The sequence below is a fragment of the Frankliniella occidentalis genome, unplaced genomic scaffold (assembly GCF_000697945.3).
Source record: "Frankliniella occidentalis isolate FOCC.00 unplaced genomic scaffold, Focc_3.1 Scaffold13, whole genome shotgun sequence".
Taxonomy (NCBI): Eukaryota; Metazoa; Arthropoda; class Insecta; order Thysanoptera; family Thripidae; genus Frankliniella; species Frankliniella occidentalis.
In genome coordinates, this window is record NW_026267143.1 from 777,271 (window position 1) to 790,406 (window position 13,136).

The 13,136-nt window shown below is 47.4% G+C and overlaps 2 protein-coding genes across 4 annotated transcripts in view; both read right to left on the reverse strand.

The window, feature by feature from the left end:
* Positions 1-1,450: 1,450 nt before the first annotated feature.
* Positions 1,451-8,377, reverse strand: LOC113217623 (probable multidrug resistance-associated protein lethal(2)03659). Of its 3 annotated transcripts, none has more exons than XM_026437589.2 (7): positions 8,222-8,377; positions 4,025-6,786; positions 3,710-3,931; positions 3,368-3,604; positions 3,105-3,279; positions 2,914-3,018; positions 1,451-2,826 (listed from the first exon to the last, which is right to left on the reverse strand). In XM_026437589.2, exons 2-7 carry the CDS (start codon positions 6,722-6,724, stop codon positions 2,399-2,401), a joined length of 3,867 nt encoding a protein of 1,288 aa, XP_026293374.1. In that variant the 5' UTR covers positions 6,725-6,786; positions 8,222-8,377; the 3' UTR covers positions 1,451-2,398. The 3 variants fall into 3 exon arrangements, with proteins under 3 accessions (XP_026293374.1, XP_026293372.1, XP_026293373.1); XM_026437587.2 differs by lacking the exon at positions 8,222-8,377 and adding an exon at positions 7,825-8,178; XM_026437588.2 differs by lacking the exon at positions 8,222-8,377 and adding an exon at positions 7,148-7,772.
* A 510-nt stretch (positions 8,378-8,887) lies between these two features.
* Positions 8,888-13,136, reverse strand: part of LOC113217642 (uncharacterized) — a gene marked incomplete in the record, with an annotated part of 18,343 nt that continues 14,094 nt past the window's right edge. Inside the window, 4 exon segments of the mRNA XM_052263642.1 lie at positions 8,888-10,222; positions 10,445-11,152; positions 11,238-11,427; positions 11,567-11,752. Of these exon segments, the coding sequence (XP_052119602.1) occupies positions 9,574-10,222; positions 10,445-11,152; positions 11,238-11,427; positions 11,567-11,752 (1,733 nt within the window).

The following is a 13,136-nucleotide window of genomic DNA, read 5'->3' on the forward strand; positions in this document are numbered from 1 at the left end:
AGTTAAAACTGTAGTACCATACATGTATCACATTTCCAACTACAGTACCACACATGTAACACGCTTAAAAGTGTAGTACCACTCTGGTCGCCGGTATTGCTGCCGCAAAAAGGGACGTCCAAAGCAGTGCTTTAGCTTTGCTCGCCAAGCGCCTGCCGAGGGTGCATAGGCAAGCCCGCGGTGCTCGCGAGCGCAACGGGACGGCCTACCCCCCAGGCGCCTGTGCTGCAAAGACGTCCCGGCGGCCAGTCAGCTTAACCCGAACCGCCTCGAGAAGATCCCTTTTCGGACAGTACAGGTGGGCCAGGCCCAGGCCCTCGTGCCCACCGTAACGCCGCGCCGAAGCCGCCGAGGCCTCGACTCCAACGACGCGCACCTCTGGCTTAGGGCCACTACTCTGGCTGCTTGGTGTAGCGCTCGTCCAATGCAAGGGCGAGCCACCACTCGCCCAACAACTGCCTGGTGCTGCCTGGTCTCAGCAGAGACATACGAGGCAACGCACAAGGGCGCCGTGAATCTCAAAAAGACAGAGGCGTAACTGTAGTTGGGGAATTTCAGAAAAGATGGTCAGAAATGTCCGTGCGTCACGCGATTTGTGAGCAACTGACAGGCGATACGCTGTTTTGCAATACATGTCCAGACTCGCAATTTTAAGACGCGTCCTAGTTTTGTTTTGTACAAAACCGTTGCACCTCTCTGTCGCTCACAAATCGTGACGTATGAAAACACCTGTGCCGGAAATTGACCATTTTTGAAACTTAATTAAATATCTCGTAAAATATATGATTAACAATTATTTTATACTAATTTTCTTTATTCGGATCGTCTAGTTGTTAATATGAATAGTTGACGTTTTTGCTACAACCAACACGGCCACAGGTAAGCTTTATCCGAGCTGCCTATGATTGAACATGGGAGCGTCACGACTATGTGGTCGCGCCGCAGGGAACGTGTTAAGTGCCAATTATTCACTATTCACCCCCCCACACCTCTTCCTCCTCGTGGACAAATCTTTTATTTTCCTCGACCCCCTCCCCCTCTCTTCTGTCCACGTGGTTTATGGACGGCCCCTTTTCGTCTCATTGTATCATGAAGCCGATAGCCCTTCCTGATACTAAGAATTTATTTTTAGAACAAAAGTTCCAAATCCTTTGAAGATTACAAAGAGCAGTTCATTGTAAGAAACTTTAGGTGAATGATGGGTTGGTCTGGATTAGGTTGATTGCAGCGGTTGTAGCCATGACTTTACGACCACATCACATAAACAGGGTCATCGGATATTCAACTAATAGTTTCTCAGCACAGGCATAAGGGTGCTGCCAGACTTTGCACTCCCACACAATTTGCAAATATTTTGTATTATGAAAAGTTATGAAAAAGAGAGCGGATGTTCCTGCTTGTTTTGGACAGATAAGCAATATTGGAAGTTCTCGAAGAAAAGACACATGAGTTAAAAATAAACCAAAATGGAATATATTTGTCAGACGGCTTACACTGAGACCCATAAATATGGGTTTGTCTTAATTTATTATCAACGCTGGGTGGATCAGACAGGACAAACATTTTAAATTAAAAATAACATGCACATATTTGTGCATGTAAATAACTTCCTTATAATAAAAGGCAGTGATGGCAAGAGAACAATTATCCCCTGAGATATATACATTCAGCATTAAATACTTCTGTGTTATGCAATACTGATAAAACATCAGCTGTGATGGTCCCATAAAATCAACAATTTAAAGGTTAATACATCTGCTAAAGAATTAGTAACAAATTTATGTAACTTTACAAAAACACAACAAAATTTTAAGAGCTAACATCAAGAAATAAATAACAGTTTATTAGTTATTACCATCTAGTTTTAAGTATGATGGCCTACCTTGAACTTATACTTTTTTTAACAGAAGTTAACATTTTTAAATTAATCAGGTACCAAAACAAGCCAAAACTTACATAACACCTGCATCCATTATAAATACTGTAATTATTATTTAAAAGAGGCAAGAATTACTTATCTACCTTCACCTTTTAAAATAATGAGTGTGGTTCTTATTGTTTTCAACAAAAGACATATAGGACTCAAAGACACTAGTAAAAGTCCTTGAAAAGCTAGTACAATCATACTTGTCAAGTGCGTGGATAGGTCAAAAACTATCAGTACAATAACAAAAAATTCACCCAGAACCATGTAACTTACTGTAGTACATAAAAATTAAGAAATAGGACATCAGTGTGTTGATAGCACCAATTCCGTTAAAAACATGTTACTGTTTTAGCTGCTTGGTCGAAAGTAATAAAAGTCAAATGCATAAATATCTATTTCTGATGAACCATGAGAAATTTAATTACAGTACAGTAATGTAGTATTAAAATGTCTTGTTCTGTACTAGTACTGTTACTTATTCTCAGCTTCTGTTGAGTGAGGACTTTCTTTATATTTGGCCCGTTCTGCAATGGCCTTTAGGTTGTAACTGTTTGTGAGGCCTGTCTGGTTAACAAGTTTGGAAAAAAGTCCATTCTTATTTTCGAGAAGTTCATATGGCTTTCCAAATTCTGCTACCTGACCAGCATCCATTACAAGAATTCTATCACAATCCATAACTGTATCTAGACGGTGAGCCACTGTTAACACAGTGCAATCAACAAATTTGTGTCTAAGAGTGGCTTGGATAAGCTGGTCTGTGTAAGTATCCATGTTGGCAGTAGCCTCATCTAAAATCAAAATTTTGTTTTGGCGAAGAATGGCACGAGCTAAACACACAAGTTGCCTCTGGCCAACACTCAGGTTACTTCCACCTTCCGTTACAACAAACTGAAGCCCCCCTGAAAACCATCAGAACAATAATTATTTTAAAAATTCTGAATTCACAATAAACTAGTTTGTTTAACAGAAACTGTTAGGTCACATACCATGCATATCTTCAACATATGATTTTAATTTAACATCTTCAAGCACCCTCCATAACTCTTCATCTTTGAACTGTTCAAAAGGATCAATATTATGCCTCAACGAACCTGTAAAAGCATAATAACTGTTATTGCAGATAAAGCAGCAGAAAATTTTTTAACAATGAATGTCATTGTAGATTAATTAAGCTAACCAGTGAAAAGCACAGGCTCTTGTGGTATCACAGACAAATGAGACCGCAAATCTTGAAGACCAATTTTGCTGGTGTCAACTTTATCGATGATGATGGTTCCTTCCACAGGATACAGCTGAAAGAGTGCACTCAAAAGTGAAGATTTGCCTGCTCCTGTTCGTCCAACTATTCCAATCTGGGCAATAAAAACATCAGAAAAATAATAAAGATTTTAAAAATCTAATTCAAGCAGGTTTCCTGATTTCATATATATTATTACACACCTTTTCTCCTGATTTTATGGAAAAGTTAAGTCTTTTGAGTACTGGGGGATCTGATGAAGAATAACGGAGGCACACATTCTGGAAAGTGATATCTCCACATGTCGGCCACATTTTGGGAAGATTGTGCTCAACCTTTGTTAGTAACCTCCCCTCCTCACTTTCAACTTTATGGAACTCCAACACACGCTCCACTGAGGTCATGAAATTTTCTACTTCCGCAGCCTGGCGCATAGCCCACTAAAAATTAAGAACATTTTTAAAAATTTCAAAACAATTTCAATGAATAAAAATATATCTTCAATAGATACTTTAAGTCATAATAATAAATATTTTAACACATACCTGGCACATGAAAATTAGGGAAAGTGCTTGAGTAATGGTGAGGCCAACTTCACCACCTTTGAATTCAGAGTCAAGAAATAAGAAGCTAAAGATGACCAACATAGTATAACAACAGCATACAAGGTCTAACCAATATGCAAAGGCTCTGTTTGTGCCTAAAGAATAGAACACAGCCGAAGAATTTATATTTTGCTTAGAATCAAACTCTCTCGTTAAGTCATCCTAAACAGAAATTTTATGGGGAAAAAGTTTTACATCAGGGACCAAATAATATGTGAATTCATGTAAAGTTTATATATCATCATTAACACTTACTGAGGCATGCATTGACCTGATTGTGACGAGCCCCCCCAGAGTAGCGTTGGTGTGGGTATAAATTGGACTACTAGTAACACCCTCCAAACGCTTCAAGCTTCTTGAGGTCAACATGAAGAGATGGCGCAAGAGACCAAACAATATTCCCATCACAAGTGCAGGAATGACAAGCCAATAGTTCACAACACAAATGATACAGAGAACCCCAAGAAGATGCATAGCCACCTCGAGAAAGTCTGAGAGTGTTCCTGGTAACTTCTCATCGACAACACCAATGTCTCTGGAGAATCTTGTTAAAATGCGACCTGATGGATTGTTGTCAAAAAAGTACATGGTTGCTTTTGAAACGGTGTTGAACATTACATCATGTAAAGTTTTTGAGCCCTCCATGCAGCAATAGACAAATGAAATTATTCTACTCAAATTGACAAAAATTGTCAGAGCTATAAGAAATCCCAACACATACAAACATTTTTCTTGATTCATTTCATTCAAAAGTGGAAGATAGGTAGCATTGCCATACTTAAAATAGTACTGTTCAAGGTCAACCCAATAGGCTGTCCAATAATCGGCAAGACTAATTGATCCCTGAGAGAGTACTAAGAGAATCAAAAGTAGTAAGAACGTTGGTACACCACAAGCTGCTTTGAAATAGGATGCATAGACATGCCACGTGACACTTCCCTTCGATTTCATTTCTTCGGGTACATCAAAATCCTCTTCGGAATTAGTACTGTGAACAGACAGTCTTCTCTGCAACTGATCTTTGGCAGGGTTCTCCTCACTTTTTGATTCAGCCTTCATCAGGTCAGACAATTCAGTGCCACAGTTCTGTAATTCTGAAAATGTACCCTGAGCATAGATACTTCCATTTTTCATCATAAGAATAAGTTCCACATTGCTGAGATATTGTAACTGATGAGTGCACAATATAACAACCTTTCCAGCTAGGAATCCACTGATGCAATCATCAAAAAGGTGTCTTCCAACGTGGGTATCAACCGCAGATAATGGATCATCTAACAGGTATATATCAGCCCTTCTATAAACTGCCCTTGCCAAATTTATTCGAGCTCTTTGTCCACCACTAAGTGAATGTCCATGCTCACCTACTTGAGTTTTATCGCCTCTAGGAAACTGCTTGAAATCATCCTCCAAGGCACAAACTCTTACCACTTCTTTGTATCTTTGCTTGTCCATAGGTAGACCAAATAAAATATTTTGTAGAACAGTTCCAACAAATAACCAAGGTTCTTGAGATGCATAAGATATGGATCCTTGAATATTCATACAACCAGTAACATGAGGCATCTCTCGTAATATTAAGTGTAAGAGGGACGACTTTCCAGAACCTACTTGTCCAATAACACCAACAAGCATTCCTGAAGAAACTGACAAATTCAAATCTTCAAGTGAATTGCTTTGTTGATCATAAGTCCACTTAGCATTCACATTTTTTAAAAGCACTTCAGCACTACCAGTTACACTAGGCTTGACCAGCATACAAGTGGATTCAGGTCTCAAAAGAAACTCTTGCATTCTTTGCGCAGCTACAACACATTCAGCTAACTTCTGAATGGACAAAGGAAAATAGATAGTTAAACTTTCTTGAAGTATATTGAAGTACATAATAGCAGAAAATATTCTGTCCGGTGCAATGGCATTTCCCGAGAGAGCAAAGTGTAACACACAAAAGAAAAAGGAGACTTTAGTTAGGAACAAAGACAAAGCAAATGCAACACCAGTATAATATAGCTTGGACCTAATGACAGTTATTTCTTTCTTTCTTGAAACTTCAACTAGTCTTGAAAATCGTTTCTCCCAAGCATACATTTTTATAGCCTGGATGCCTTGAATTATCTCATTCATTAACTGGATCCTCTTGTCTGTCCTTTTGGCAGTTTTTTCTCGGAGGGAAGAAGATTTTCTTGCCAACATTGCTTGAACAGGGACAAATAGAACAAGCGCAGACAATCCTACCAGAGAAGAAATCCCCACCTCTTGCCATAAAAAGTAAGTTACCACAATACTGCACACTATTCCTCCAAAGGCATCAGGTAAAAAGAGGGGGGCAAAGTCAAACCGACTTGCATCATTGGTTAGCAGATTTATGACATATCCTCCGGTGACACCAGCACTTGATGAAATGGAAACTCTTAATAGTTTGCGATACAAAAGAGATGAGAGACCAACACGAACTCTCATGCCAAGGTACATGAGGCCAAATAAAAAGGGATGCATGCCAAACTGGTGCAGAAACACTGATACTGCTACCCCAGAGGCGTAAATGGTTGCCTCTTCACCAGTAACTGTGCTGTTGACAGTGAAATAGTTAAGAAATTTACCAAGTAAGATTGGTTGTCCTAGTTTGATAGTCAGATCAAACAAAAATAAGCCAAATGCTAAGAAAAACAATTCCCATCCACAAAATGAACGAAGAACTGCCCAAACACTTGGCAGTTTTTGCTTCGTTCCTTCATGACTTTTCTTTTGCTGCTCGTTCCAGAGATCTTCCAAGTTGTCTCCTAGCTGTTTTGAATCATACGCATCCAGTGGTACACATAGATCCGAGACAGTCAGATCCCTCTTATAACCTTGCCGGAAGAGAGGAAATGTCCAGGCGAAAGTCAGAGCTGATAATATATTGGCCTTTGCTCGGAGATTAGGTGGCTGAGGTAATGTCTTATTTGTTGTTTCCATTTTTGGCACTTCTGTATAAATTTGGTCTTTTCTTTTTGACAGCAGATGAGGCAGATAAAAACCTGTAAATAAAACTGATGTAAATTTAATAGATTCAAGAAATTAAATTTTCTTTAAAATGGTATAGAGGCAACTTCACAGAAACAAGACAAATATGAACACCAATTCAATTCAGGTTCACATTGTTGAGGTAATAACTTTATGTAGGGCACTGAAATTAGGTTGTTGGCTGGATATCCATAAAAACTCACAAAACAACCCTTCTCAAACAATATCCAGCTCAAAATATTATGCACAGAGGAAATGTTTTTATCTTAGACCAACGTTAAACCCAAACAGGGGGAAACAAATCCAAGGATCAAATGGATACAAAGGTTATCAGTTTCCCATATCCCAAATTTTACGCAATCGGTAACAACTCACGGCCCAACTCGAAAGTAAAGAAGCGCTGCTCGGTTTAAAGGCGTCGGTGTCCAAAACACGGAAGGGATAACTTTGCCATTTCTATCACTTTCTTACGTAACCCACTTCCAACAACCGATTTGGCCCATCCAAGTTTAAGTTTCAAAACCCGGCCGCTGACAGCCGCCAGGACGACCACCATACACGGCGCTGGCCAATAGGGAGACTGGAATCACGTAGTTCAGCGGCAGGCCGCATCAGAGCGCTTGCGCGCGTAAGGGCAGGCGTGTTTGAATCGCTAATAGAGGTAGTCACGGGAGTCACAGCGTTACGGGGCTACATGAGAAATGGGCACCCTTCATTCGTGGTTGATACACGAAACAGATTAATATGGTTCGACAGAAATGTGAATAACTAACCGGAGCTATATTCAGTTAAGCCACGCAAGTGTGAGCGCGAGGATGGCACATTCTTTCCCCTTGCCCCGACTCCACGTGCTTTCGGACGCGTGGCTAAACTGAATAGAGCACGGAATATTCACGACCGAAAATACTCGGCGGGCCGGCGGACACCCCGCTGTGCCGTTCGCTCGCACGAGAACGGGCCGCGACACGTTTTACACGGGTGCCGAGACGACTCGCTCTCGACGGGTTTTCGGTCGGCGGGTCGACAGCCCCGGCCCCCTCCGACATGGTCACCTGGTCGGGTCGTTGAGCTCCCCGTCGCCCCCGCGGCCCCCGGGCCGACCGGGCCCGCGCCGCGCCGAGTGCCCTCCATAGCGCCGCGTCGCCGCGTAGCCGCGTACCGCACACAACGCCGTGACGGCCCGGGCCAGACTGAGCTAGCCGAAAGTCCGGAAAGTCGGCGAGGGGAGATAATAGGACAAGAACACGGCACGGCACCGTCCGCGCACACCCAAACCTGTCGAAGGACCGGCGGCCTTGCAACGTCCTTATCAGCGATGGGCGGTGGCGAGTTTCCGCGCAGCACACGCTCCCCAACCTTCGCTATACTGCCGCGGGTCAGTGGGTCAAGGCCAGGGCGATACGACCACCGCCGGCGGCTACATCACCGACTCATACATCCACCACCTACCAACGTCAAAGCCAACCGCGTGGAACAGGACAGACTATGGGTATCCGCCCAGTCCCGCCGCTGCCGCTGCTGCCGCTGCCTCTGCTGCCGCCGGAGTGTGACTGGTGTGACCGCCCGGCAGATACTGGAGATACTGCAGCCAGCCCGCGCGGCGGCTCGAATCAGAGGCAAGCAGCCTGCAGGAGCGGCTGCGCAGTGACACAGTAGCGCCGCAACGCGCGACGCACCGCCACCGCCACCGCCACCACACACGGCTACCGGGTACACCCCGCCGGGCCGGGCCGAGCTCCAACCTGCTGATAATGTTTTAACAGTCCCCAAGACTGTCTCTACCGCAAGACAAAGTGCCCCCCACTAGCACAAGGCCACACGGGCGCTTTTCCCTTCAAACGCAATAAGCGATCGCCATAGTATGTCTTAGTAGATGGGTAGAAGCCACAATCATGAACTGTTGGCCTGTGCAAGCTCTCATAGCGCCTGGTCTGTAGGCAACATCTTGCCTGCAGTGCACGCGTGTACTGCGGGGTGGCCTACCCTGAGTTTCGCAGGCGCCGTGCTCCCGTCCCGTAATGCGCCGAATGAATCTGAGAAAAACGGACGTGCAAGAAGTGGCCTTCGAATCGACTTAGAATGGACGATGATTTCAGTTTCAGACAATCTCGAAGATTTCAAGTTGGTAAATTGTTTAATGTTCAACATCACTACACGATAGAGTTCATATGTACCGGGTGTAACTGAGAATGCGCAACAGTGTTGCGGGATTGCATACCCGCCAGGGCTGCAGGGGCCATGGCGCCTTACGGGCTAACTGGGTAGGCAAACCCGCAACACTGTTGCGCATTCTCAGTTACACCCGGTACAAGAAGAGTTCAATAAAACTTGGAGCACAAGGTACATTGTAACGCATTCTGACGAAGGGAGATACGAACACGATTCAAACGAAAATTCATCAAGATGAATAAACCTAATTGTTACAATTACATTGTGAAATGTCTACCTTATAATAAATATGATCAAAAGAAATCATAAATATTTGTTCACTTGTTAAAATTAAAATACCGCCCGCATGGCGTTTTCTACAAAAATAAAAACATTTATCTGTCTTAACAGTTAATTTATGTTGCACAGTGAAAGAAAAAGGGATATGTAACTTAAAACATTTTAAAATAGTCGTTAAAAACAGTTCCAGGCGGAGATCATTCATGTGTTCCAAAGCTGCACCAACAAAAACCATCAAGCGAAACAAGAAACAAGAGATGGCACGAATACATACTCAGATTAGTAAAAGTAAAAGCACCTCAAAACTGCGGTCCCGATTTCCTATCTGCCAGATGTCACATATGTCGAGCTATTCACCGGAACTGGTGCGGTCCATGCGGCTCGCTCAAGAACCTCTCCAGCTTCCTACTAGTCCGGCTCGTGGCCATGCACACTCTGTGCCTGTCCAGATCTCTCTCGCTGTGGAACAGTTCATCGCCCTTCCGCCGATCCAGCGTGTGGACGGCGCAAGCGGAGGGGTAGGGTCCCACTTCCTGGAGCGGCATCGACAGCACATCCTGTTGTGGGCACAAGACAGGGCTGGCGAACATCTCGCCAAAGTCTGGGAGGGCGAGCAAGTCCTGCTGCGCCGGGTGATCCTGAGAGGGGCTAAACGAGAGTCCTGCGAGATCGTGCAGGGGTTGTGAGAGCAGGTCCTGTTGTAAGCCGGCCGGGCTGGCGTAAGTCTCCGCGGGGTCCTGCAAGGGCAGAGACAGCAGGTCGTCCTGCGAGCCGCAGTCACCGGGACCGATGTAGCCACCGCAGGCGTCCTGCTGGGCCAGCGCCTCGTCGTGGTGCATGACGGTGAGCGCGAAGACCGGCGGCGAGTCGAACACCGAGTCCGCGTCCAGGTCGCCGTCGAAGGTAAGTGGGCTGTGACCACTGCTGGCCGTGCTCACGGTGGCCCTGCTCGCGCCGACCGCACTAGCGACGCTGCGAGCCAACGCCATCATCCCCTGCGTCCTGCAAACAGACAAACCAAAGTCCGCTCCGTCAATATTTGTAATGACACCATTTACTGTACCGACCGCTTACTATCGCCAGACTATCGCCTCACGGAGCGGCCAGTAGGCGTCCCAACTGCACGTGGGCCCCCATTCGAAAAGGCAAAGGCGTGTAGTCTGATCCTGTTTATGAGGATTGGGGATCTGTATTGGGGAATGTACTCGACGCAACTCAACTCACCTGACGTAGGAGGCCCAGGTGTTGATCCTCGCCCTCCGACATGGCTTGCAGGGCGCAGAGCGCGCGGCGGTCGGGCGGCGCAGCGCTGCGCGGTGCGGGCAGGACACGGCGCGGGCGCGCTGGCGGGGCGCGGGGCTGGCCCAGGGGCTGGCGCGGGGGCTGTGCCTGGGGCTGGGCTTGGGGCTGTGCCTGGGGCTGGGGCGGGGGCTGTCTCGTGGCCGCGGCCAGCACAGCGTCAGGGCGTTGGCGGGCGAGAGCAGGTCGCTGGCGCTGCTGCCGCTGCTGAAGCTGCCCGTGCTGCCGCTGCTGCTGACGGGCGCGGCGGCCGCGGCCACGTCCTCGTTCTCCTCCACGGCCTTGAGCGCGGGCTCGTAGTCCACGGGCTCGTAGTCGGCGGGCACGAAGGTGGTGTGCACGTACGTGGTGGCCGCGTCGGCGGAGGCCACGGGGACGGCAGACGACCGGGACGAGCAGAGCGGCAGCAGCGAGGACAGCGGGCGGTGGCCGAGGGAGGGCCCCGGGGCGGCGCCCAGCGGCCGGCCCAGCCCGCAGCTCAGCCACCCCAGCCACTGCAGGGCCAGGCCCTTGGCCACGACGCGGAAGCGCCCGCCCGACTTCAGGTAGACGACGAAGTTGAGCACGAAGCTGAGCTGGAACAGCCAGAACAGCAGGCTGCGCGACCATTTGAGCTGCAGCTTCCGGCAGAGCCTGGAACATGCGAGAGGAAAGTTAACAAGCCGTTCGAACACTATCGATGGAATGTTGGTAGAGAGCCGTGGCTCGAAGCGCCCACCAGAAGATGTACGCCTCGCGCTTGGCACCGCTGGAGGAGGGCGGCCGGTACAGCGTCACGTCCCAGTATAGCTCCACGGTCTCCACGATGCCGAGCGGCAGCTGCAGCAGCAGGTACAGCAGGGAGAACAGCACGAGCGTGCGCGCCGCCGCGTCGCTGCTGTAGTAGGCGCCGTCGTGCCCCGTGCCGGCTGTGGGAGAGCAGACAAGGTTCACATACTACAATGCCCCCGCAGCAGCAAATTTAAATGAAGAAAGTTTATACGCTTCGCGAAAATGTTGGAAACGTAAAATATTTCGAGCCTCTCGGCAGAGGTTATTTAAATTTACCGAACAGGGAGCGGCGCAGCGAGTCGGAGCGCCTGAGTTTGAGGAACAGGATGACGTTGCTGACGAATATGATGGTTCCAGGCAGGTAGGTGCTCAGTGCCACGTAGACGTAGACGGCCAGCACCGAGCTCTCGTGGTTGTTGTGTTCGCAGCGCTGGTACTCGAACGCGCTGTACTGCTCGAAGCCTGAAACACGGGTGATGGCGATTAGTACAAGGTGGCCGGGCGGGTTGCCTACTCGCTCGCATGGAGGTAATAGGCAAGCACAAGTCTCAGTCCAGCGGGCCCCTCGCTGCGTTATTGCAGGGTACGGTGCGTTCGCTGCTGCCGCGCTCTTTTCTCCCCACTCTTCGGCAGCCAGTCGACGAGTCGCGGGCGAGCCGGCTCCGGAGCTGACGGTCAGCCCATATGGAACGTGCTATTGTTCTATTGCCATCTCTCTCGCACACGACAGTTAAGAGAGCGCACGTTCTAATAAGCGAAAGTCCACTGTACTTCGGGTATGGAAAGTTGGGGGTCTCCATCCAGTAAAGCAATCAAGTGAACAACAGAACTTCGCGCACGAATGCGACAGCCCTGCTCCGCACTGAACTGGACCGCACCGGATGCCGATGTGGAGCGGCGCTTTGTAGTAGTCCAGCAGTGAGTGTCGTCCAGCCTGCGTGGCGTGAAGCGAGGCGTGAAGGCGGTTTAGAAAAAAAGCATTTACAAAACTCTAAATGAAATTACGATCCATACCCAGAACACAATGTAGCGAAATACCCCGTGTGTAGCCTAACTTGCTTACAGGGTCTTCATCGATAAAAATATGTTTTTATCTTAAACGTTCTTTTCAGAGTTTAATGTACTAATGGTCATGCCAAAATCTGCTTACACCCAAATGAGTTTAACACTGCAATAAGAGAAAAGCACTTTTTTATTCTTATGGATCGTGTAGAACATCTGATTCTCAGATTTCATTCGTTAACTCCGAAAATTACGATAGCTCGGCGCCTGCGAAACTCGGGGTAGGCCAGCCCGCAGTACACGCGTGCACTACAGGCAATATGTTGCCTACCTACAAGGCGCCATGAGACCTCCCACTTGCTGAACCGGCTAAACATAGCAATTTCCTGACCCCAGATGCCGGACGCACATTTTGAATGATCCAGCCGCAATAAGGCCGATAATGGGTGTTAAGTTAAAGTTCACTCCTTAGTGATCATCCAGGAAGTCTGTCTGCCTTTCGCCGATACGAAACTGCCAAGTTCAGCCAATGCAAGCTCTCGTAGCGCCTGGTGGGTAGGCAACATCTTATCCTGCAGCGCACGCGTGCACCGCGGGATGGCCTACCCCAAATCTGGCAGCCGTCGAGCTCTCGTAATTAGCCGAATGAATGTGAGAAAAACAGGTGTACTTCCCGAACGATCCCTCAGCACAAGAGTAATTTTGTGCGCTACGTCTCCCTCGTCTTTAGCTGACACACTAAACGGCCGGGGCGGCACTTTGTTTCAGCTGATTGTGAGCTGCACGGCGGGTGGGTCGGAGATTGCATTTCACTGCGCGCGGTTCATTGCACTTCTTGTCGCAA

What these genes read in the sequence shown, in the direction of transcription:
- LOC113217623 (XM_026437587.2), bottom strand. Translation starts at nt 7,903, where the DNA reads ATGGAGGGCACTCGGCGCGGCGCGGGCCCGGTCGGCCCGGGGGCCGCG. An exon ending in CCCTAATTTTCATGTGCCAG is followed by an intron (nt 3,605 to 3,709) that starts GTATGTGTTAAA and finishes CTTAATTTTTAG; the next exon opens with TGGGCTATGCGCCAGGCTGC. An exon ending in CCATAAAATCAGGAGAAAAG is followed by an intron (nt 3,280 to 3,367) that starts GTGTGTAATAAT and finishes TTTATTGCCCAG; the next exon opens with ATTGGAATAGTTGGACGAAC.